This window comes from Rhinoderma darwinii, chromosome 7 (genome assembly GCF_050947455.1).
Source record: "Rhinoderma darwinii isolate aRhiDar2 chromosome 7, aRhiDar2.hap1, whole genome shotgun sequence".
NCBI lineage: Eukaryota > Metazoa > Chordata > Amphibia > Anura > Rhinodermatidae > Rhinoderma > Rhinoderma darwinii.
Genome location: NC_134693.1, coordinates 65,812,499 through 65,835,923, shown reverse-complemented (window position 1 = coordinate 65,835,923; position 23,425 = coordinate 65,812,499). Strand labels below are relative to the sequence as shown.

The 23,425-nt window shown below is 41.9% G+C and overlaps 1 protein-coding gene across 1 annotated transcript in view; it reads right to left on the bottom strand.

The window, feature by feature from the left end:
- Positions 1-19,587, bottom strand: part of LRRC52 (leucine rich repeat containing 52) — a 195,776-nt gene extending 176,189 nt beyond the window's left edge. Inside the window, exon 1 of the mRNA XM_075833482.1 lies at positions 18,583-19,587. Coding sequence (XP_075689597.1) covers positions 18,583-19,231 — 649 coding nt within the window. The 5' untranslated portion in view covers positions 19,232-19,587. The remainder of the gene's footprint in view (positions 1-18,582) is intronic.
- Positions 19,588-23,425: the final 3,838 nt, after the last annotated feature.

The window sequence follows — 23,425 nt, the reverse complement described above, 5'->3', positions numbered from 1 at the left end:
TGTGTTACTTTATAGTGTTATTGAGTTTGTCCAGAGTTGGGCAGTGGTTTCCCAACTCTCCCCCTGGCATAAGAGGACCTTGCAAGCTCCTATCAAGATTCGGGTGGAGGCACTGCACTACAATCAAGGCGAGAAATGCACCAAAACTCCCTTGCACGCTGAGGCCCACCTGCAGGGGGTGTTACATGTGAATGAGGCCTTATAATGCAGACATATCTTGACTTTTTTGGGTACCTGCTTCAGTGATTCTACGAGGGAATATAATCCAAATATTGATATGTCCACATATGTTATAAAAAAACTTGACTTGAATTTCCTTACTTTTTTACATGATTGAATTCTTACTTGGCAGCCTTGCTTCTAGGTTAGAATATCTCCGTAATTTGGTGCTGTACAGTGAAACCAGAAGCGGACATACCATCTAGGCAGCCGGTTCAGCTGCACAGGGGCCCAGAAGGGAGAGTGGCCGGCATTCAAAAAACAGTTATAACTATCACTTTTCTGTTTTAAAGGAGACACTTATTGTTTCCAGTAGGTGGCAGTATATACACTCACAATGTTGCTGCCTTCTGGTATTGAACCATCATAGAGGACTCTGGAGCTAGGGCCCTGCAGTCTGTTACCCCCTTCCCTTAGCTGCTAAACTGTGAAAGGGAAAGGAGGGGAGGAAAGAGAGGGGGAAGGGACGTTTTTGGATTTTCTCCATCCCTTCCTACAACCTGTAGAAGCTGCTGGGATTCCTCTGCGGTGCTGGACTGATTTGAAAGGTCAGTTTCTGCCTCAGCAGCATATTTTTAGCTGTAGTGTTAAGGCAGGAATAGGGTACTATTCTGTATATAAGTGCAAAGTGAGGAAAGGGATGCAGGAGCATTGTACATTAGCATGTGTCAGGTAAATCAGATAATTAAAGGGGTAATCCAGGTGCAAAAATAAAAAAAATCTAACTACAGAATACGTGTTAAAATAACAAAACCGACAATAGTTGCCTGATAACCCCTTATTTTAAACCTTAATGACCAAGGTATTTTTTACGTTTTTCCATCGTCGCATTCCAAGAGCTATAACTTTTTTATTTTTGCGTCGACATAGCTGTATAAGGGCTTTTTTTTTGCTGGACAATTTGTATTTTTTAATAGCACCATTCAGAGGTACATATTATTTATTGATTAACTTTTATTAACTTTTTTGGGGGGGGAATAGAAAAAAACAAATTTCGCCACTCTTTTTCGCATCCTAAATCTACGCCGTTTACCGTGTGGTATAAATAACACAATAACTTTATTCAGCGGGTTGTTACAGTTGCAACGATACCAAATTTGTATAGATTTTGTATGTTTTACTACTTACACATTAAAAACACTTTTTTTTTCAAAATTATTTGTTTTTGTGTCTCCATATTTGAAGACCCATAACTTTTTTATTGTTCCGCCGATTCAGTTGTATGAGGGCTTTTTTTTGCTGGAAGACTTGTAGTTTTTATTGGTATCACTTTTTATCACAATTTTTTTTAAGTCAGGATTCACAGAAAACAGCAATTTTTCCATAGTTTTTTATTGAATTTTTTACGGCGTTCACCGTGCGGGTTAAATAATGTAATAGCTTTATAGTCGGGGTCGTTACGGACGCGGCGATACCAAATATGCGTAACTTTTTTACTTTATATTGTTTTTTTAAGGGTTTTCATCTTTTTCACTTTTTTTTATTAACTTTATTAAACTTATTTTTTTACTTTTTTACTAGTCCCACTAGGGGACTATAATATGCGATTCTGCGATCGCTATTATAATACACTGCAATACTTTTGTATTGCAGTGTATTACTGCCTGTCCGTTTAAAACGTACAGGCATCTGCTAGGACATGCCTCTGGCATGACCTAGCAGGCATTTACTACCGGCAGACCTGGGGGCCTTTATTAGGCCCTCGGCTGCCATTGGAGACACAGACACTCGTTGATCTTATCGCCGGGTGTCAGTTGGATGAGAGGGAGCTCCCTCTTTCTCTCCAGAACAACTCAGATGCGGCGCACGCTATTGAGCGCCGCATCTGAGGGGCTAAACGGGTGAGATCGATACTTATATCGATCTCATACGTTCGAGCAGGGACGCCCCCAGCTCTCAGCTACTTCTGGCAGCTGAGAGCAGGGAGATTTGACAGCTCCCTGCTCTGTTTATTTATTCTGATGCAGTGCCGTAAAAAGGCTTATGCATCAGAATAAAGCCCATTAGTGGCCGCCGTGAAAAGGCGTATTGGCAGTAACTAACGGGTTAAATCCACAGCTACTCCACCGCTGATGCTGCAGTGCCCCCTCAATCAGTCTCTGTTCACATGGCAGCAGTGATGACATGGCATGCCATACTGGTATAGTAAATCATCGTTGCTGCCATGTAAACATAGACCAGACTGGAGGACTACAATGGAGTGGCGGAGTATTATCTGTTTTGTTATTTTAACACGTATTCTGTAGCCAGGTTTTTATTTTATTTTTACACCTGGACAACCCCTTTGATTATATAAAGTACCGGGCACAAGCTAATGTAAAAAGTCCCAGCGCCCCGATCCTCACCCCTTTTTTAGATGCACTATGGACGACGGCTAAGGAAAATTGCCCTCCTTTAGATCAAATTAGATTTGTAAGTAGGAACATTTATATAAGGGTATTCTAATTTCAGCAAATGAAGGTTATTTATATTTTAAAGAAAAGTTCTACAATTTTCAAGTATACTTTCTGTATTGATTTCTGGTTTCCAAGATCTTGTTTACTCAAACAAATGAAAATATAAGCTTGAAATCTATGAACATTTGTATAACCCATGAGGTGTAGCGTATTCCAACATCATCTTTAGAGTGTCAGAGTCTTGAGATGTCAGTCCAGCGAGGACCACTGTAGGGAAGGAGAGCTGTATTACTGTGGGAGGATGAAATGGCTATAGCATAAATGTCTAGTTCCTCCTTTCACACCCTCCTACCACTAAATCCCTAAACTGCTTTATGTCCTGCTGCTGAATCCCGCACGCAGTACTGCCAGATATTACAGTGTGCCATCTTCTCTTCGTCAATGCCTTCATGCACAACCTTTTGGGAGTTCAGCAGTTTCCATGGTAACACTGCATTTGTATTCACATTATGCCACCAAATTGGTTAATGTATTTTTAACATCTTAACGAACATCGTATAGTGTTTTTACAGCGGCCGTTCAGAAGACGTCTCTAAGGCCTCATTCACATCTGCGTGGGGACTCCGTTCTCGGGTTCTGTCAGAGCTTTCCGTAAGGTGAACCCATGAACGGAATCCAAACTAAAACAAATGGAAACCATAGGTTTTCATTTGCATCACCATTGATTTCAATAGGGACGGATCCGGTACAAAGTTTCCATTTGTCACCGTTGTGTAAGGGTTCCGTTGTTTTGAAAGAATCAATACCGTAGTCTACTGCGCTATTCATTTCATCAAAACGACAGAACCCTTACACAACGGTGACAAATGGAAACCATTTGCACCGGATCCGTCACTATTGAAATCAATGGTGATGCAAATGGAAACCTATTGTTTCCGTTTGTTTCAGTTTGGATTCCGTTCATGGGTTCCCCTGACGGAAAGCTCTGACGGAACCCATGAACCGAGTCCCGACTTAGATGTGAACGAAGCCTAAGGCCGGGTTCACACAGAGTTTTTTGCAGGCGGAAAATCTGCCTCAAAATTCAGTTTGGAAGTTTGAGGCAGATTTTCCTCTGCCTGCACGTCGATTTTCGTGGTGTTTTTCGCAGCGTTTTTTGCCCGCGGCCATTGAGCACCGCGGGCATAAAACGCAGCGAAATATGCTTTCTCTGCCTCCCATTGATGTGATTGGGAGGTCATAGGCATAATCGCGCGAAAATAGGGCATGTCCCTCCTTTCTCCCACGAGCCAATTTTACCGCTAGCGGGAGAAAACCGCCCCCGCCTCCCATTGGAATTAATGGGAGGCATTTTCGCCCGTTTTTTGGCGAGTTTTGCGGCGCGGGTTCCGCGTCTAAAAATTCAGTGTGAACATAACCTAAGGCTTCACTTTAGAAGAAGATTTCAGCACTATGAGCTGTACAATTACAGGGCACTGATTGTAGTCCAATAAAGTTGGTCTCCGATCAACTAACCCCTTAAATGCCGCAGTCAATAACAGACTGACCCGTAGAATAAAGTTAAAGGGTAACTAAACGTTCAACAATCTTCTGACATGTCATAGTGACATGTCAGAAGTTTTGATTGGTGGGGGTCCGAGCACTGAGACCCCCACTGATCGCTAAAACTAAGCGGCCGAAGTGCTCGTGTGAGCGCTCAGCAGCTTCTTGTCTGTTCGGCTTTTTCCGGAAATAAATGTATCGGAGTACGGACGCAATAGAAAATCTACGAGCCCGTACTCCGCTACATCGGATTTCCGAAAAAACCCAAACAGAAACTAAGCGGTTGAGCGCTCACACGAGCACTTTGGCCACTTAGTTTTAGCAATCGGTGGGGGTCTCAGTGCTCGGACCCCCACCAATCAAAACCTCTGACATGTCACTATGACATGTCAGAAGTTTGTTGAACATTTAGTTACCCTTTAAAGGTGTTGTCCACTTTTTATTTTTTCTATGAATTTATTTATAGAATAGGACACCATTTCTAACATACATGTATTTAAAATTCTGCTTACATATCTATCTTATATAAGAGCAGTTGCCTATGTCTAAAAAATAAATAAACGCCATAGCCCACAGCTTAGTCCGTAGTAATGCATCCATAGGATAACTGAATGGACTAAGGCCTCATGCACACTTCAGTTTTTTCCTTCAGGGTGCTATCCGTTTTTGTCACTGATGGCGCCCTGAACCCATTCATTTCAATGGCCCCATGCACACTTCAGTTATTTAAACGGATCCGTTGTTCCGTTCCGTGCAAAGTAGAGAATGTCCTACTTTGCTCAGTGATTCAGAAGGCTTCCGTGTGCCGTCCGTTTTTGACGGATCCGTTGCCATAGCAACGGCGGGTGAGCAAAAGTTCACAGACTCACAGACTACAGTAAACATTCATTCCTGAAGATAGGCTCATATTTTCACTCCAAAACACCCAAAAAACCAAAGTAAGCCAAGCAGAGTAATCTCAAACTGTTCTCTATGCTCTGAAAGCTACAGAAAACAGCACCAAAAACTTATTGTAAACTTTCTATGGGTGTTTCCTGGGACATGTGACAGGTTCAAATGAAGTTCACATCCGTTTTTTAAACGGAAGCCAAACGGAAGCAAAACGTCCGTGGAAACACGGAACGGAAACGGAGTGCACACGGAAACAAAAACGGACACACGGATCCGTCAAAAACGGCCGAGAAAACGGGTGATGGAAGTGTGCATGAGGCCTAAAGCGGCAGTCATGTGACCCACATCATGTGACGACTGGCATTCAGGTAACACTGTGCAGGTATATAATAGGTGAATAATAGGTTGTTGAGGAGCAGAAGTTATAAAGTATTTCTACATCCAGCAACATCTCGTCATCATGTCTGTCACTGTCTGTGAGGAGCGGCTCTTTCATTCTTCTCAGTGTCTCCTCTGTGTGTTTTGTGTGTCTTTATTTAACTTTATTAACAACATGAAAATATCTCATAGGGACATTTTATAAATCATCTAGAGACAGTAAATACATGTATAGTAAAGTAGCTGTTTATCCTTATTCCACCATTAGTCCTCTTCACTTATGTATGTGTGTGGAGGAGAGAGTCACATGACTGACGCCATGTTTAGTCATGCTCAGTTAGCCTGTGGATGGGATATACCATTCTACTGTGATAGGGGCCTCATGCATTAAAAGAAATATATGTGAGCAGAATTTCTAAAACCTGTATATAAGAAAACTGTATGATTTCCTATTTTACAAACAAGTAAAAAAAAATAAAAAAAATATAGAAACTGGACAACCCCTTTAACTTGTTATTTTTACTGGGCACTAAACAGTAAAATACAATTGCGGAATTTCTACTTTTTTTTCCATTCCTCAGTCTAAAAAGGATTATAAAGTGGAATGAATAAATTATATGTACCCCAAAACTAGACTAATAAAAACTTCAACCCGTCCGCAAAAAACAAGCCCTCTTACGGCTACGTTGATGGAAAAAGAAAAAAGTTATGAATCTCGGAATAGAGCGTAAAAATTACTTTTTTATAGAACACTTTTATTATGCAAAGCTACTAAAACATAAAAAAAAAAAATACACTTATTTGATATCGCCGGATTTGTACTGAACGGTAGAATAAATTTAACTTGTTGTTTTTACAGCTCAGTAAACAGGAAGGAAAAAAAAACGCAAAGAAACAATGGTGGAATATCTAGGGTTCTTTTGTATTGTACCCTCCCAAAAAAATAATAAAAGATAAAAAATACTTTTAAAAGTGTCATTTAAAAATACAATTCATTTTGCCGAAAACAAGCACCTTAAAAGGGTTTTCCAGTAGCAAGCTAATGTTATATTTTGAATTATTAAAAGTTATACAAATTTCCAATATACTTTTTGTAATAATTTCTCACGGTTTGAAAGATCTCTGCTTGTTGTTATACAGTAGGAACATTTGTAGTTTACTTCCAGAGGATACAATTCTTTCCAGGGTCATGCAATGGACACACAAGTGCGCGACTCTTTAGCAGTCACAGCTCTGATACATATACTGTAACTCTAATGAGCCGTCACATGACCATGGACAGAATTTTATCCACTGGAGGTAAACAATTAATGTTCCTACTAAATAATAGCAAGCAGAGATCTTGAAAGCATTGAGGAATTAATACAGAAAGTATCCCACTCATTTAACCACCTAGATGCCATGGGCAATAGCGACCGTGGCATATAAGCTATTAGAAGCAGGAGGGGTCGGCGTTCCATCGCCCCCCGCAACGCAATTATGGGGTGCCGATGGTTGTCATGGCAGCCTGGGGGCCTAATGAAAGCCCCTAGGTCTGCCATCTTTGTAAATCTATTAACTACATTAGTATTGCAGTGTATCATACAAACGATCTAATGATCACTGGTTCAACTAATAAAATAGTTAAATAAAGTTTTTTTTAATAAATCATAAAAAAAAATATACATTTGGTGTCGCTGTAATCGTATTTACCCACAGAAGAAAGTTAACATGTGAATTGTGAACAATGTAAAAATTAAACCCAAAAAACAATGGAGGAATCACAGTTTGACTTTTGTTACATTCCACCCCACAAATATTTTTTTTTTACACTTTCCCAGTATCTACAGGGGAAGGTGGTGTTGCACTATCTACAGGGGTGGGGGGGGGGGGGTGGCACTATCTACAGTGGGTGTGTGTACCACTATCTACTATGGGGTGTGTGTGGCACTACCTACAAGGGTGTGTGTGGCACTATCTACAGGGGATGTGTGTGGCACGAACTACAGGGGGTGTGTCATACAGGGGGCACTGTATGTGGCACTATCTACAGGAAACACTATGTGCAAAAGTATCTACAGGGGACTGTGTGGCACTATCTACAGAGGTCACTGTGGCACTATCTACAGCGGGCACTGGGGCATTATCTACAGAGGGCACTGTGGCATTATCTACAGAGGGCACTGTGGCATTATCTACAGAGGGCACTGTGGCATTATCTACAGAGGGCACTGTATATATGAGGCACAAACTGGGGGGCCTAACTTCTATATGGTGACGTAAAGGGGGAATAACTTCTATATGGGGGCACAAATTGGGGCCTATCATGTATATAGGGGCATAAACAGGGCCTAACTTCTACATGGGGCACAAACTGCTGTTTTCTACCGTTTTACTGCCGCTGTGAGTTTTGCCGCAGAGGGGCCCGCTAAGTGTGTGTCGCCCAAGGGCCCACATAAACCTAGAGCCGGCCCTGCTCCACTGTCAGCAGAAATAATCAAGCACAGCATTGATTTACAATGAGCATTTTGCACGATCATAGAGAGAACTGTGCGGCTGATATAAGGTCATACATTCATATCTCCTGCCCAGCATTGATCTGTATAATGAGTACAGGCCAGAAAGCAGAAGCTAAATGCACCAGTCATAGACAGGCTCAGGCCTTGTTCACACTGCGTGTATTTGATGCTTTTGATGCGTTTTACGTGCCGAAAAACTTCTCAAAAGCGCATTCTTTAAGCTTCCCATTGACATCAATGCATTGCAGTGCATACGATGCGTTTTTTTTACCCGCGCGTGTTAAAAAAACGCGTTGTGTAAAAAAAGAAGCGTCGGGTCAATTCTTTGCGCCTAAAACGCGCCGCAAATGCGCCTAATTCCCATTGTCAATGGGAGTCCTAATTACGCGGCAAAAACTGCGCCAAAAACACGTAAAAAAAGGCAGCAAAAACACCTGTATTTTAAAAAGCGCTTTACAAAAACGAAAGTCTTTTTGACACGTTTAGACGTAATTTTTTTTTGAGCGCTGTGTGAACAAGGCCTCACTGCTCAGCATGCATGGCATCATTGGCCAGTTCACAGCTAGAGCACCAGGGAGCTTAACATTATTTCCTTTACTACCCTAGATCATCAGGGACAATTAACTCTCCCACTGCACTAGTCTGACGGCTTATTCCAACGAACATATAATACGTCCGTGCAAAGCGCCTCGCACGGACCTATAGTAGTCTATGGGGCAGTGCAGACTGTCAGTGATTTTTGCGCAGCGTAAGTCTGCTGCGTAAAACTCACGACATGTCCTATATTTGTGCGTTTTTCGCACATCACGCACCAATTGAAGTCAATGGGTGCGTGAAAATCACGCGCACCACACGAAGCACTTCCGTGGGACGCGCGTGATTCGCTCCACAGCAGTGAAAAGTATGAATGAAAACAGAAAAGCACCACGTGCTTTTCTGTTTACAAACATACAAACAGAGTGTCATAATGATGGCGGCTGCGCGAAAATCACACAGCCGCGCATCATACACTGATGACACACGGAGCTGTTAAGTGCCTTTTGCGCGCGCAAAACGCCGTGTTTTTTGCGCGCACAAAACGCACCCGCTCGTGTGATTCCGGCCTAACAGTGATGTCTGCCTTAAACCCTTCACTACCCTAGAACATGAGAGATTTAACCATGAACCCTTTTACTGCCCTTGACCAACAGGGATTTAACTAGTAACCTCTTCATTGTTCTAGACCGCCCAGGATTCATACCCTTTACCACTCTAGAACAGTGGGAATTCAACCATTAACCTCTTGACTACTTTTAAAAAAACAGGGATATAATCATTAACCCCATTACCACTCTAGATTAAAACAAACCCTAAAACCACGCAATATTATGTAGTGGTGTACTGTAGTTGTATAATTACACTAGTATTTGGGCACTGTGTGGCATTATGTATTGCATTATTATTTAGGCACGTTATCAGATTTTTTTTAGCACACTGTATAGTATTTGGGCAGTTTGTATACCTGTATTGTGTGGACGCTGTATTGTAGTATTATTTGGGTAGAATTATGTGGGTGCTGTATGATGGTATTATGTGGACTGAACATGGCACTGAGAGGGTCAGTTCACATGTTGCGTAAATGCTGCGGTTTTTCTGCAACGGAAAATCCACAGCATAATACAATAGAACAAATCTCATCCACACGCTGCGTAAATACTGAGCGGGAAAAAACGCTCAGAAATTGACCTTTGGTGCGTTTTTTTAATCCGCAGCATGTCAATTGTATTTGCGTAAACGCTGATTATTTGTTGCAGGCTTAACCCATTTAATTCAAAGGGGAGGTAAAACCCACAACAAATAGCAGTCGTTGCATTTTTTGTGGCCAATTTACACCGATTCCGCTGCAAAAAACGCAACTCAGAAGAAAAAAAATCTCATACTTACCCAAAAGTCTGTGTTTCTTCCTCCAGGCCGGCCTCCTGGTATAACATTTCATCCCATGTGACCGCTGCAGCCAATCACAGGCTGTAGTGGCAGTCACATGGGATGAAGCATCATCCCAAGAGGCCGGTCTATATGACGTCAGAGGGCCGGCTTCCTGGGATGATGAAGGCCGTGCGGAATTCCATGCGGCCACCACGGCGAATATGCTATGTAACTTAATGCAGTGAATCCACCCCGTGTGAACTCAGCCTGAGGCTATGTTCAGACAGGGCAGATATGCTGCATTATAGTACACAGCCTATCCGCCCTGGACGCCACAGGGAATTTTAGCCGAAAAACCTCAACAAATTGTGGTGCAGTTTTTCGGTCAGAATGTCCGCTCCGGATAACAGCAGGTAAACAAAAAGTAACTCTGATACCCTGCAGCCCGTCCTCAGGGATGACGTTTTATCCCATGTGACCGCTGCAGAATGTGATTAACTGCAGCAGTCACTTGGGATGAAATGTCATCCCAGAAGGCCGGGCTGCACGACATCAGAAGGACGTGTTGCCCTGACTACGAGTAAGTACGACCTTTTTCTTTTCTAAGTTGCAATTTTTCCAATTGGAATGGCAGATTTTCCGCTGCACAAATCGCAACATCTGGTATTTGTTGTGGGTTTTACCTCCCCATTAAATTCAACGGGGAAAACAGGCAACAGAAAACCAGCGATTTATCAGCATAAATTGACAATTAAAAAGCTTCACCGCAGGTCAATTTATGAAAGTTTTTTCGGCTTATTTTTTACGCAGAGGGTGGATGAGATTTTTTCAAATCTCATCCACTCTGCTGCTACTGTATTACTCTGCAGTACTTATGCTACATGTGAACATACTCTTATGTACGTAGACACAGTATAAGAGTATTATTTAACCCGTTAGTGACCGACCCATCGTGTTTCTACGTCGGTCACTAACGGGCCTTATTCCGATGCCATAGATTTTTTACGTCGCGGCATCGGAATAAGTAAACAGAGCAGGGAACTGTCAGATCTCCCTGCTCTCAGCTGCTAGAGGCAGCTGAGGGCTGGGAGCGTCCCTGCTCTGCCGTGTGAGATCGATATTAGTATCGATCTCACACGTTTAACCCCTCAGATGCGGTGCTCAATAGCGAGCTCCGCATCTGAGTGGTTTTGGAGAGAGGGAGGGAGCTCCATCTCTCCCCCACCGACACCCGGCGATAAGATCGCTGAGTGTCTGTGTCTCTAATGGCAGCCGGGGGTCTAATAAAGGCCCCCAGGCTGCCTGGAGCGAATGCCTGCTAGATCATGCCGGAGGCATGACCTAGCAGATGCCTGTCCGTGTTAAACGGACAGGCAGTAATACACTGCAATACAAAAGTATTGCAGTGTATTATAAATGCGATCGCAGAATCGCATATTATAGTCCCCTAATGGGACTAGTAAAAAAGTGAAAAAAAGTTTAATAAAGTTAATTTAAAAAAAAATTTGAAAAAAAATAAAAAACCCAGCTTTTCCCCTTACAAAATGCTTTACTATTAAAAAAACAAAATAAAGTTAAAAAGTTACACATATTTGGTATCGCCGCGTCCGTACCGACCCCGACTATAAATCTATTACATTATTTAACCCGCACGGTGAACGCCGTAAAAAAATAATAAAAAACTATGGAAAAATTGCTGTTTTCTGTGAATACTGACTTTAAAAAAATGTAATAAAAAGTGATCAAAAAGTCGCATCTACTCCAAAATGGTACCAATAAAAACTACAAGTCGTCCCGCAAAAAAAAAAAACCCTCATACAACCGCATCGGTGAAAAAATAAAAACGTTACGGCTCTTCAAATATGGAGACACAAAAAAAAAAATTTTTGAAAAAAAAGCGTTTTTACTGTGTAAAAGTAGTAAACCATACAAAAACTATACAAATTTGGTATCGTTGCAATCGTAACAACCCGCTGAATAAAGTTATTGTGATATTTATACCACACGGTAAACGGAGTAGATTTAGGACGCAAAAAAGAGTGGCGAAATTTCAGATTTTTTTCTATTCCCCCCCAAAAAAAAGTTAATAAAAGTTAATCAATAAATAATATGTACCTAAAAATGGTGCTAATAAAAAATACAACTTGTCCCGCAAAAAACAAGACCTTATACAGCTATGTCGACGCAAAAATAAGAAGGTTATAGCTCTTGGAATGCGACGATTGAAAAACGTAAAAAATAGCTTGGTCATTAAGGTCCAAAATAGGCTGGTCATTAAGGGGTTAAGGATTGTGTGACTGTATTATTTGCACAATAAATGGCATTACTGTATGGGCACTTTATGGCAGTATTATGAGGGGGGACTGTATGGTAGTATTACTTAGACACTGTATTGTGTGATGCTGTTATTTGGGTACTGAATATATACAGTATATATATATATATATATATATATATATATATATATATATATATATATATATATATATATACACTGCTATAAAAAGGGAACACTTAAATCAAATCACATCGGATCTCGATGAACGAAATATTCAAGTTGAAAATCTTCACTGATATAAATTGTGTAATTGCGTATCAACAGCCAATGGAAACCAAAATCATAAAGCATTCGGGGTCTGGATTCCACAGCACCCTGGAAATCACAGATGGATCCAGTTTGCATGAATTTCATCAATGTGACTCAGTATTGTATAAAGCCCCCACCATTCTCCTGATGAAATGGCAGATGATGTCCTGGGGGTTCTCTTCCCAGATCTGGATCAGGGCATCAGTGAGATCCTGGACAGTCTGTGGCGATACTTGGCAGTGTCGGATGCTCTGATTCATAATGTCCCAGAGGTTCTCAATTAGATTCAGGTTTGGGGTACCTGAGGTCAAGTCAAAGGCATCAATGCCTTTGTTATCCATGAACTGCCTGCACACTCGGGCCACATAAGTCTGGGCATTGTTCGTTCTGTACCAGGAGGGACCCAGGGCCCACTGCACCAGCGTAAGGTCTGACAATAGCTCTGAGGATTTCATTGCGGTACTTAACAGCAGTCAGGTTAATAGCCTGTGTCCTGGTATCTGCTCAATTCTCTAGAGACTGTGCTAGGAGACACAGCAAACCTTCTTGTGATGGAATGTATGGATGTGCCATCCTAGAAGAGTTGGACTACCTGTGCAACCTGATAGGGATACAGGTACCATCCATGCTACCAGTAGTGACAAGGACACTAGCAAAACTAGAGACTAATCAGACATGAAGGATACGGAGAGAGGAATTGTCTGTGGCCACCACCTGCAAAACCATTCCTTTTTTGGGGTAGTCTTGCTGATGCCTCCAGTGCACCTGTTGTCACTTTCATTTGCACCACAGCAGGTAAAATTGATTCAGAATCACTTATGCTTCTTAACTGGACAGATTTATATCTCTGAAGCTTAATTCATCTGGGGTTATACTGTGATGCTTAAGTGGTGGAGCCCACCGCGACCACCGCTGCCCTCGCCATGACCGCCGCTCCTACTGCCCCCGCCATGACCGCCGCGGCCATGCTACACAGGGCGGCCTGCTGCCTCTCTGAGGGGGCTGTGGCGCAACTGAAACCAGACGCCGCCATCCCCTCCTGCACTAATTGTACCTGCATCTATAGGACGCAGATACAATTACATGCATAAGCGCTGAATGGCCGGACACGTTCCGTTGCCGACCATTCAGCGCCTAACAATGACGCTGATTGGCATGCCAGAATGACTTGTCCCTCCAATCAGCTAGCGCTTCCGTTATTGGAAGGCGCTGATTGGCAGGGCAAGTAATTCTGCCCTGCCAATGAGCGCCTTTCAATGATGCTAGCGGCGCGATGACATACGCCGCTTGCGTCGTTCAGTCCCAGCAGACCTGCATTGACACGATGGCGCGGGAACGGGATCAAGGTGAGTATGTAAAGTTTTGGTTTTTTTCACTTAAAAGTGTGAGTGGCATTATCTACGGGTGGGAGCTATATGTGGGGCACAATCTACAGGGCAGGCTATATGTAGGGCACTATCTACAGGGGGCTATATGTAGGGCACTATTTACAGGGGGGCTATATGTGGGACACAATCTACATGGGAGCCTGTATGTGGGACACTATCTACTGGGATGCTATATGTAGGGTAGTATTTACAGAGGGCTATATGTGGTGCACTATGTACAGGGGGTGCTATATGTAGAGCGCTATCTACAGGGGTGGCTATATGTAGAGCGCTATCTACAAGAGGGCTATATGTGGGGCACTATAGACAGGTGGCGCTATATGTGGCCACTATCTACAGGGGGGCTATATGTTGAGCGTTATCTACAGGGGGCGCTATGTGTAGAGCGCTATCTACAGGGAGCTATATGTGGGGTACTATCTACAGGGGGGCTATATGTGGGGCACTATCTACAGGGGGCTGTATGTGGGTACTATCTACAGGGGGCTGTATGTGGGTACTATCTACAGGGGAATCTATGGGGGGTACTATCTACAGGAGGCTCTATGGGGGCACTATCTAAAGGGAGCACTGTGTGTGTGGGACACAGTGTATGGTGCTATTATAATCAGGGACAGACGCGGGTCACGTCTGCTAGAGCAGAGCACTCCTCTAACGCTGCCCGCCAGAGAGGAGCAGAAGAAGCCTGCGTGTTAGAAGGGAGGGAGAGCAAGCACCCCACCCCAATAATGAATGGATACAGGGATGATGGGGTTTGTATACAGGGATAATGGCTGATATATACAGGGATGATGGGGTTAATGCAGGGATAATGGCTGGCATCATCCCTGCATATAACCCCCATCATCCCCGTATATAACCACCATCATTCCTGTATATACCAGCCATCATTCCTGTATATAAACCCAATCATTCCTGTATATACCAGCCAGGCTGGTATTTTATAGGGATTATGGGGGTTATATACAGGAATGATGGCTGGTATATACAGGGATGATGGCTGGTATGTACAGGGATGATGACTGGTATATACAGGGATGATGGGGATTACATACAGGGATAATGGCTGGTATATAGAGAGATGATGGGTTTGTATACAGGGATGATGGGGTTATATACATGGATAATGGCTGGTCCAGACATGATCACTGTTTATAACCCCGATCATCCCTGTAAATACCAGCCTGGCTGGTATATACAGGGATGATGGGGTTTATATACAGGAATGATGGTTGGTATATACAGGTATTATGGTTACATACAGGGATGATGGTTGTATATCTACTGGGGGGCTATATGTAGAACGTTATCTACAGGGGGCGCTATGTGTAGAGTGCTATCTACAGGGAGCTATATGTGGGGCACTAACTACAGGGGGCTCTATGGGGGCACTATCTAAAGGGAGCACTGTGTGTGTGTGTGTGTGTGTGTGTGTGTGTGTGTGTGTGTGTGTGTGTGTGTGTGTGTGTGTGTGACACAGTGTATGGTGCTATTATACTCACGGACAGACGTGGGTCATGTCTGCTAGAGCAGAGCCCTCCTCTAACGCTGCCCACTAGAGAAGAGCAGAAGAAGCCTGCGTGTTAGAAGGGAGGCTGAGCAGGCACCCCTCCTCAATAATGAATGGATACAGGGATGATGGGGGTTTGTATACACGGATAATGGCTGATATATACAGGGATGATGGGGTTAATGCAGGGATAATGGCTGGACTACTCATCATCCCTGCATATAACCCCCATCATCCCCGTATATAACCAGCATCATTCCTGTATATACCAGCCATCATTCCTGTATATAAACCCCATCATTCCTGTATATACCAGCCAGGCTGGTATTTTATAGGGATTATGGGGGTTATATACAGGAATGATGGCTGGTATATACAGGGATGGTGGCTGGTATGTACAGGGATGATGGTTGGTAATAACAGGGATGATGGGGATTACATACAGGGATGATTGCTGGTATATATAGAGATGATGGGTTTGTATACAGAGATGATGGGGTTATATACATGGATAATGGCTGGTCCAGACATGATCACTGTTTATAACCCCCATCATCCCTGTAAATACCAGCCTGGCTGGTATATACAGGGATGATGGTGTTTATATACAGGAATGATGGTTGGTATATACAGGTATTATGGTTATTATATACAGGGATGATGGTTGTATAATCCCCATCTTACATGTATATATTAGCCAGGCTGGTATGTTTACAGAGATGATAGGGGGTTATATACAGGGATGATGGCTGGTATATATAAGGATGATGGGGCTTATAAACAGGGATGATGGCTGGTAAACAGGGATGATGGGGGTTATATACAGGGATGACAGCTGGTATATAATTAGAATGTGCTTCTTCAGTTGTAAACGTGTGTTAGGGGGGACACTGAGTTGGGGCGCACTCAGATATGTTTTGCCCCCCTCTGTGCTAAGTCCCTAGCTACGCCTCTGCGTTTAACGGATACGTCATAAACTCTCATGACCCTGTTCATAAAGTATCCGTTAAATGGATACAATTATAGCCTATGGGTGACGGATGCCACTGTTACGCATCCGTCACTGGCCTCTGTTTAACGTATATGTCGTGAAGCCCCAGTGATGTAACTGTCTATGTATGGACAGTTACACTGGAGATTTCTGACGCAGCAGACACTATCGCATCTTCCGAGCAGTTGGAGTCCACAGCTGCTATCTTGGCCTGGGGAAGCTACTTCTCTGGAGCTTCCCTGGGGAAGATCCAGTGACGTAACAGGACACAGGAAAGTTACAAGAGTCTCTGCCTGCTTTGAAAGCAGTCGCAATCCCCTACTGCTATCTCGGTTCGGGAAGTCCCTAGCCCCAGTGACATAACCGGCCATTTACATCACTCAGGCGGAAATAGCAGCTGAGGACTCTCTTGGAAGGTAGGTGTTATAGGGCTGCAAAGCGGGAGGGGAATTCTCTTTGTGGGTGCCAGTTGATCCCACAGAGCTGATATTGCCTGACAGGGTGGGCAGAGTGGCCTCTGTGTGTTGGGAAGCTCCAGTGATAACTGTCCATATATAGACAATTAACGTCACTGAAGCTTCCTGATATATGCGTTTAATGGAGGCATATGGCAGAGGCCATACAGTAGCATCCTTCATTCATAGGTTCCCATATTAAAAAAAATGTACTGCTCGGTATACATTCTTTTTGCAGAATCCGGCAGGATGGAAAAGCGATCCCGACGTATACGCTTAATGCAGGGCATAAACGTGATATGCACAGGGCCTACAAAGATATTATAATGATAAAAGATGTAAATTCATGTTATGGGGACTCAAACCAACTCTTAATGTATGGACTAATAGTGTAAGGTTATAGTATTTCTTTAACGGATGATTGTCATCTGAATACATAACTCAAAAGTGTTGGGTATTTTAATGGAAGTTCAAGCACCTCATGCTAATTAACAAGTGACCAAAATATAATTTGTTAATTAAATTTGGAAAATATGCAGGGCCGAGAAGATAACATCATGCCTCACCTTGATACTCAGACTAAATTTAGTGCCATAATGAGATAGATATTAGTTTATTATGACATTATAGGAGATATTCTCCATGTATATTTTTTAAGCAATCGCAAGAAAGTGCATTAAATTCAGCCGTGATTCTAATTATTCTGCACTTTTCCTCTGTTATATTCCATATACCTCTTAAAATGTTAGGGTGGTTAGGTCAAAGAAATATGAAATTACTCTTTGTAGAGATTGCCTCTTTACTCATGCTTCAATGTTCAAATTTACATTCATTTCCTCACCAATTTGATAATCTCCGCTCTATTCAAGGCAGATTTGTGAAACCTCCATAAGTTTTGGGTAAGCTTTACCTTCCATATTTTGGAATTTAATTATGTTCTTATGGGAACTGCCCCCTTTACAAGCTGGATAAATGATGATAATAATATGCCTGCAGGGTTGTTACAGCCAATGTCACTGGTCCATTCACAAAATATAATCTCCTGTAAACGATAGCTATATTCTGCTTGAGCCTGCCATTCAGTGGAGGTGAATTTGGTGTTCCTGTTATCATAATATCTCAGATAAAGCTTTACTATAAACAAAGGCAATCACATAATGATCTAATTGGATTTGCTTGCTTTATAAGCACTGGTGATTTAGAGGAAGGCATAACATCCCCCATGAGGCAGAAACCAATTTTCCTCATTTTAGAGAAAACAATTCCTTTCCAAATCCACATATTGAATTCCGTCTAAATCTCTAAATTAACTCCCATCTCCAGCAAAGTAGTACAGGATAATTCAATAGCAGTAGGTATTCTGATTATTCACAGAATACAGTCTGCTGTAGATGGTAGCTATGTACTGCACGAAATTGATGCTATCGCTCAGTTCTGCACATTTATCCAAAAGGTGAATTGCTACAGCTTTAAAGGGTTAGATTCTAGTAAACCCCATTACAGTAGGGAACTGCTTACAAAATAATTCCCTAAATTAATGTTAAGTAGCTCCAAACTCAGTATTGCTTTAAATGTATTTTCACTTTTGCTTTGTCTAAAATAATAGCAAACGTGCAGCAGCATTTTAAAGCTTATCATGTTATAAAATGTTGTAAAGTGTGTTACACAAAACAAATTAAAGAGGTAAATGACATTGAAAAGCACTCAGAAATAATTATATGTTTACGTAAAAATTCATTATACAGAAATGTTTATATTCATGTAAAAACGTCAAAGTAACAGTTGTTTGGCACAGTTACCTCTTTACCTTTCTCTGGCTCACCTGTAAAGTAAATATCACTCTCTGTGACCCACTTTAGAAAGTCTTTCAAAGGGCAAAAGCAGTCCCAGGGGTTAGAGCTAAGGCCTAGTGTTCGTAGACTTGGTAGTTCACTGACCGTAGACACATCTAAGTAAGTCAGCGCTGATCGACTGAGATCCAGCTGACGGAGACCTGTGTTGTTGGCAAAGGCATCCTTCTCAATCTCCTCCAAGATGGGGTTGTCTGAAAGCTTTAAAACAACCAGACTTGTCAAAAGATAGAAAGTGCCCGTTGTAATCCTGGAAATGTTGTTGTGGCTCAGGTCTAGATAAACCAATGGCACAGCAATAAAGGTGGCTTCCAAAGAGTCTCCTAAAATATTGTGGCTGCAATCCAGGTACACCAAGTCAATCAAAAGGTTGAGATCCATTGATGGCAGATAGGTAAGATTGTTGTGAGTTAGTATCAGCTGCCTGGTATCCATTGGGATACCAGTGGGAAATTCTTTAAGTTCTCTATCAGTGCAGTTCACTAAAAGATGTTCACAACTGCATTCCTTTGGACAGCATAGGCCACTGTCTAATAAAGCGACCGATGTAATAAGAAAAATAAACTTCTGACCAGCGCACCGTAACCTCTGAGTGTGAATTCTTTTTTCATCCATGAACATGATGTGTCCAACGGGTCTTCTCCACCCAAATTGGTAAGTAAACAGAAGGACTATCTGAACAAGGGCCAGCCCTGTTAGCAGAGTCCCCTATCACAGCAGTTGATAGCAAGGCTACAGTCATGTCAAACAACATGCACGTCTCCCTTACCATGTGTGTTGATGTCTATTGTAACTATTCTCTGTTCTCTTATTCAGAGTGTCACGTTGCTCTCATTCTTGAGGTCCCTTTGACAGCCTATTTTCACTGCCTGGCTGTGAAAGTGCCGCTGCTACCACAAAGCCTCTTTGAACTTGAAAGTGAAGCGGATGGTTAAATAGCTGGCTCGGACACAGAAGAGGACACATCTCCCACATTCTCAGTGGTTGCCAGTCGACACCTTTGTGACGTCAGCAGCTGTTTCAAGGCAGGCTCTGCTTCTGCTCAAGTAGAACAGTTCAGGCATTGCTGGTTACTTGAATATGTGCTTCGACAAAGCAGCGCGTATACTTGCCATGTAAGATCTAAGAAAAGACATTGACACTTGATCGTAAACTATTATAGTAAAGATGTAGCTGGTTAAAATATTGTATAGTCGTAGTGTTGTATGTGCTGTTGCTTTGTGTAACCTTCTTGAGCTTTTCATTTGTGATTCATACTATAGTATTTGTTTGTTCGGGCAGTTTTACATCAATTATTTATATTTATTTACATTCTGCTACATTAAAGGCTCATTCAGACAAGCGTGTTCCGTGTCCGTGTGCTGTCCTTTGAAATAACTGACAGCACACGGACCCATGCCAGTCAATAGGGCTATTCAGACGTGTTACTGTTCATGCAGCGAGTGTCCTTTGCGTGAAACTCACTGCATGTCCTATATTGGTCCGTTTTTGCAGACTTTGCCGCCCATTGAAGTCTATGGGTGTGTGAAAAACACGGACAGCACACGGACGATATCCGTGTGCTGTCCGTGTTTCTCGCATAAGTTGCTAAAGAAATGCAGAGAAATAAAAAAAAAAGGAAGTGCTTGCAGAGTATTATCACGGACGTGAAAAACAGATGCCACACGCAAAGCACACTGATGGCACACGGACATGAAAAACAGGAAATACGGTCCGTTTTTTTGCACATGCAAATCGGACACGCTCGTGTGAATGTAGCCTTCAACTAATTATACAGATACATCATTTTTCATAAATGTATAGAAACTATTACATTCTGCATTTAAAACACAGATGAAAACATATAAATGTATGGACCTGAGTGAATATGACGGTGATTTATGAAATCAAATAACTGAATTGAAACTGTAAACTGATTCTATAGAATCCGCAAACACAACATATAGCCTCTAAATCTATAGCTTCATATTTACTTAAAGAGGCTCTGTCACCAGATTTTGCAACCCCTATCTGCTATTGCAGCAGATAGGCGCTGCAATGTAGATTACAGTAACGTTTTTATTTTTAAAAAACGAGCATTTTTGGCCAAGTTATGACCATTTTTGTATTTATGCAAATGAGGCTTGCAAAAGTACAACTGGGCGTGTTGAAAAGTAAAAGTACAACTGGGCGTGTATTATGTGCGTACATCGGGGCGTTTTTACTTCTTTTACTAGCTGGGCGTTCTGATGAGAAGTATCGTCCACTTCTCTTCAGAACGCCCAGCTTCTGGCAGATCACGTTGTGACGTCACTTCCCCAGGTCCTTCTTTTACTAGCTGGGCGTTCTGATGAGAAGTATCATCCACTTCTCTTCAGAACGCCCAGCTTCTGGCAGTGCAGACAGCTTGTTCTCGAGAGATCACGCTGTGACGTCACTCACAGGTCCTGCATCGTGTCAGACGAGCGAGGACACATCGGCACCAGAGGCTACAGATGATTCTGCAGCAGCATCAGCGTTTGCAGGTAAGTCGATGTAGCTACTTACCTGCAAACGCCGATGCTGCTGCAGAATCATCTGTAGCCTCTGGTGCCGATGTGTCCTCGCTCGTCCGACACGATGCAGGACCTGTGAGTGACGTCACAGCGTGATCTCTCGAGAACAAGCTGTCTGCACTGCCAGAAGCTGGGCGTTCTGAAGAGAAGTGGATGATACTTCTCATCAGAACGCCCAGCTAGTAAAAGAAGTAAAAACGCCCCGATGTACACACATAATACACGCCCAGTTGTACTTTTACTTTTAAACACGCCCAGTTGTACTTTTGCAAGCCTCATTTGCATAAATACAAAAATGGTCATAACTTGGCCAAAAATGCTCGTTTTTTAAAAATAAAAACGTTACTGTAATCTACATTGCAGCGCCGATCTGCTGCAATAGCAGATAGGGGTTGCAAAATCTGGTGACAGAGCCTCTTTAATGTTGGTAAACGGATATCATCAACAAGTAGGTTAGCTGCTGTTGATGGATCTTATTTTACTCAGACTTATTAACGTTTTAATACCCATTATTCCAATAGATGTGAAAAAGGAATTCATATAATGCATTGAGGCTTCTTAGTACGTGACTTTCAGCTATTTCTCAAAAATCTACTAAAAACAATTGTACTGGATATGATTTGTTGGATCATACTACTACTGTTAGATTCCTTTTATATACTATGTATGATTCTTAGTTACAACTTGATTGTCACACACTAACTGTATCTATAGCTCAATTTATACATGTATATTCTTCCGCATATATCGTTTGCCTTCTTTACATGAGAATTTTGTTCTGTATTTTCCTTTTTTTCCCCCATTTATACCACTCCAGTTGTATCACCAATGTTTCTGCTTTGTGTGTGGATGCCTGTGCGTATCCTTAGGGTATGTACACACGCTTACTAAAAAATGGGTCCTGATTTTCAGATGTTTTTTTAGCAACTCGCGTTTTTCGCTGCGTTTTTTACAGCCGTTTTTGGAGCTGTTTTTCTATGGAGTCAATGAAAAACGGCTCCAAAAACGTCTCAAGAAGTGACATGCATTTCTTTTCCGTGGGTGTTTTTTACATCATGTTTTTTTAAAAAGGCCGCATAAAAAACGCCCCGTCGGAACAGAACGCCGTATTTCCCATTGTTATCAATGGGCAAATGTTTGTACGCGTTCTGCTTCCGTTTTTTCAGGTATTTTTCGAGGCGTAAGCCCCCCGAAATACGCTTGAAAACACTACGTGTGAACATACCCTTATTCCTAGTGGCACTGTTTATTTTGTTCCATGTTTTGTCAATTACAAAATTCTAATAAAAATCTAAATTTAAGATAAAATGACTAAAAACAAAAGCATCTTTTTTTATTGCATTTGTTTTACCAATACGTATTTAACCCATAAGTATTAAAATACTTCTACACTGCTTCATCTGTGTGGACTTTTATTTGCAGTACCGTACTGAAGAAACACTATTTGGCTTGTAACAATAAAACCTTTACAACCTTTACTTGGCCAATGTATGCAATGGGCCCTTAGATAAAAAAAATTCTATTTGTAATATCATTCCTCCAGACTTTGAGAAATATAGAGGTAGAATAATGCTGTAAACACGACATTGCACTTGAAAATGGACAGGCAGTGTCATTGATGTGTTTGTCCTCACTCTCAGGCTGAGTGTAATATTGAGCATAGGGAGTCCTGTGCTAAAATAGAACAGTAAACCTATTCCTTTCATCACAGTGACAGGCATCTAGCATTTCAGCCTTTGATACTTAACCCTTTGTGACATCCACTATGCTTTTTTATAGAAGCAATCTGTATGTGTCCAAGTAAGAATGAAGGAACTTTCATGACAGTTGCAAATGCCTTTTCTTGGTGCATAGTTTACAATCTCCCCAATACGTATGTTTTCCACATATTCTACTGAATATATCTATTAAGCAATGACTATCATAACTTAATAAAGAATACAGATCCTGCTGTTACTGTAGAAAAGGTTTTCCTTTTTTCTGCAGATTATTCTATTGACTTCATTTACTATACTTCATAGGGCAGTTTAGTTATAAGTGGAATAGTAGTGCTTCACCTCGATAGTACTAAAAGTTCTCAGATGCAACAGAAACTACTAGTGTCTTGGGAAAGTGTTCTTGCTTATGATATAAAAATATTGAGATTTATTAAATGGATCCATTAGGATCTGCTTTGTTTTACCCCCATGGCTTTATAATGGATTTGTCCAGTATAAATTTTTGTTTTTAGTAGACAGATTACCGAAAATGTGCTATTCTTTCAAAAGGAAACGAAAATCGG